General features: G+C 39.9%; 1 protein-coding gene across 1 annotated transcript; it reads left to right on the top strand.

Moving 5' to 3' along the window:
- The first annotated feature begins 906 nt into the window (after positions 1–906).
- LOC140613463 (olfactory receptor 5A2) lies at positions 907–1,866 on the top strand. Its single transcript, XM_072791980.1, has one exon. It carries the CDS (start codon positions 907–909, stop codon positions 1,864–1,866), a length of 960 nt encoding a protein of 319 aa, XP_072648081.1.
- The last annotated feature ends 258 nt before the right edge of the window (positions 1,867–2,124 follow it).

The following is a 2,124-nucleotide window of genomic DNA, read 5'->3' as shown; positions in this document are numbered from 1 at the left end:
TATCCTTAAGTATCTAATGAACCCTTTCCAGGTTTCCTTGCTCAGAAAATACTGATTTCTGCTTGTTCTTGACTACCACGGTTCATCCAATTTCAGTCAATGTTGGTATTGTTCTACCATTCCCTCAACTATGGAGATATTAATCTCAGCCCTTCTAGCCCATAATAATGCTGACTGTGCTCATGAAAGTTTTGATCTTTTTATGCATTTTATGCACTTCCTACATAAAAACTTATTACATAATTAGGAAAATTTTCTAGTTCTAAGCATGTATGTCTATGTAGTCTATGTATATTTATATATCTGTATATTTTTTCTTTTAGTTTTGTAACCTGATAGTATGGATTATTTTTATTATGAGTTGGTCAAAATGCAATATGTCAAATATTGTAGCTTGTTGTATTTTGCTCCTTTCCCAGATTCTTATACTAAAGAGATATAAAATATAAGATTCCTCGTGGTTGTTAATCTGGGTTTATATTTTCAAGTCAGAAAGTCTAAAAAGCCATAAACCTAAAGCAACCTGGATACTCAGCTGATTTAACCTTCCCATTTTTTCAGTTGAGAAAATGAGAATCTGGAGAGGCAAAGTCACTTTTCCACAGTCCCCAGGGAGTCAGGAATGGAGCTGAGGACAAAACTCCGATTATTGGCTACCAGTTACTCTTTACTCCGTTAGAGAGACCTTCTTCTAATCAACAAGATGTATGGCATAGAGATTTTAAATAGTGCCAAAGAGATTATCATGGGCATACTTCCTCGAAGAAGAAACAGCTAGCAGGTGGCTGTGATGTTGACTTGGTGTTAATTGTTTATATGATTTTCCAGGAAATATCCACTCATAATAACAAGCACAATCTAACTGATCACAGGATTGTTTCTTTCCTTAATGCAGGAAGTAGGTCTATGGTTGCAGGAAAGAACAACACAATTGTGACGAAATTCATCCTCCTGGGATTTTCAGATCATCCTCAAATGAAGCTTTTCCTTTTCATGTTATTTCTGGGGATTTATCTCTTGACACTAGCCTGGAACCTGAGTCTCATTGTCCTCATCAGGATGGACTGCCACCTGCACACGCCCATGTACTTCTTCCTCAGTAACCTATCCTTCCTAGATATCTGCTATGTGTCCTCCACAACTCCCAAGATGCTCTCTGACATCATCACAGGGCAGAAAACCATTTCCTTTGTTGGCTGTGCCACTCAGTACTTTGTGTTCTGTGGAATGGGGCTGACTGAATGCTTTCTTTTGGCAGCCATGGCATATGACCGCTATGCTGCAATCTGCAACCCATTGCTCTACACAGCCCTCATTTCCCACACCCTTTGTTTAAAGATGGTGGTTGGTGCCTATGCAGGTGGATTCCTCAGTTCTTTGATTGAAACATACTCTGTCTACAAGCATGATTTCTGTGGGCCCAACATGATTGACCACTTCTTCTGTGACCTTCCTCCCGTTCTGGTTCTATCATGCTCTGATACCTTTACCAGCCAGGTGGTGAACTTCATTGTGGGTGTTGTTGTTGGAATGGTGTCTGTCCTTGTGATCCTCATCTCTTATGGTTATATTGTTGCTGCTGTCCTAAAGACCAGCTCAGCTAAAGGTAGGACCAAAGCCTTCAGCACCTGTGCCTCTCACCTGACTTCTGTGACTCTTTTCTATGGTTCTGGTCTCTTTATGTACATGCGACCTAGTTCTAGCTACTCCCTAAACCGGGACAAGGTGGTGTCCATATTCTATGCTCTGGTGATCCCTATGGTGAATCCTATCATCTACAGTTTTAGGAATAAGGAGATTAAAAATGCCATGAAGAAAGCTATGCAGAAGGATCACGTGCTTTCTCACGGGCCTTTGTTTTTCTGATCCTGAGGTAATGTTTACAAAGAGGCTGTGAGATGGGTCAGTTGTGCAGATTTTCATGCAGTTTTGGACTGGTTGATCTACACAATGATTTGTGTTGACTAGACTTTTCTCCCCTTTCCAATAGTCCCCTAACTAGTTTACTTATTGGTCATCTAGAAAACAGTTTGGCTATTATTGGTTTCTAGAATGAATAGCATTGCATATACTGAGATTATAAATGCTCAACTTAGCAGAAAACTTCACCATGACAAAGACTGA

This window comes from Canis lupus, chromosome 21 (genome assembly GCF_048164855.1).
Source record: "Canis lupus baileyi chromosome 21, mCanLup2.hap1, whole genome shotgun sequence".
NCBI classification, from domain to species: Eukaryota; Metazoa; Chordata; class Mammalia; order Carnivora; family Canidae; genus Canis; species Canis lupus.
This window is presented reverse-complemented; position numbering and strand designations above follow the sequence as displayed.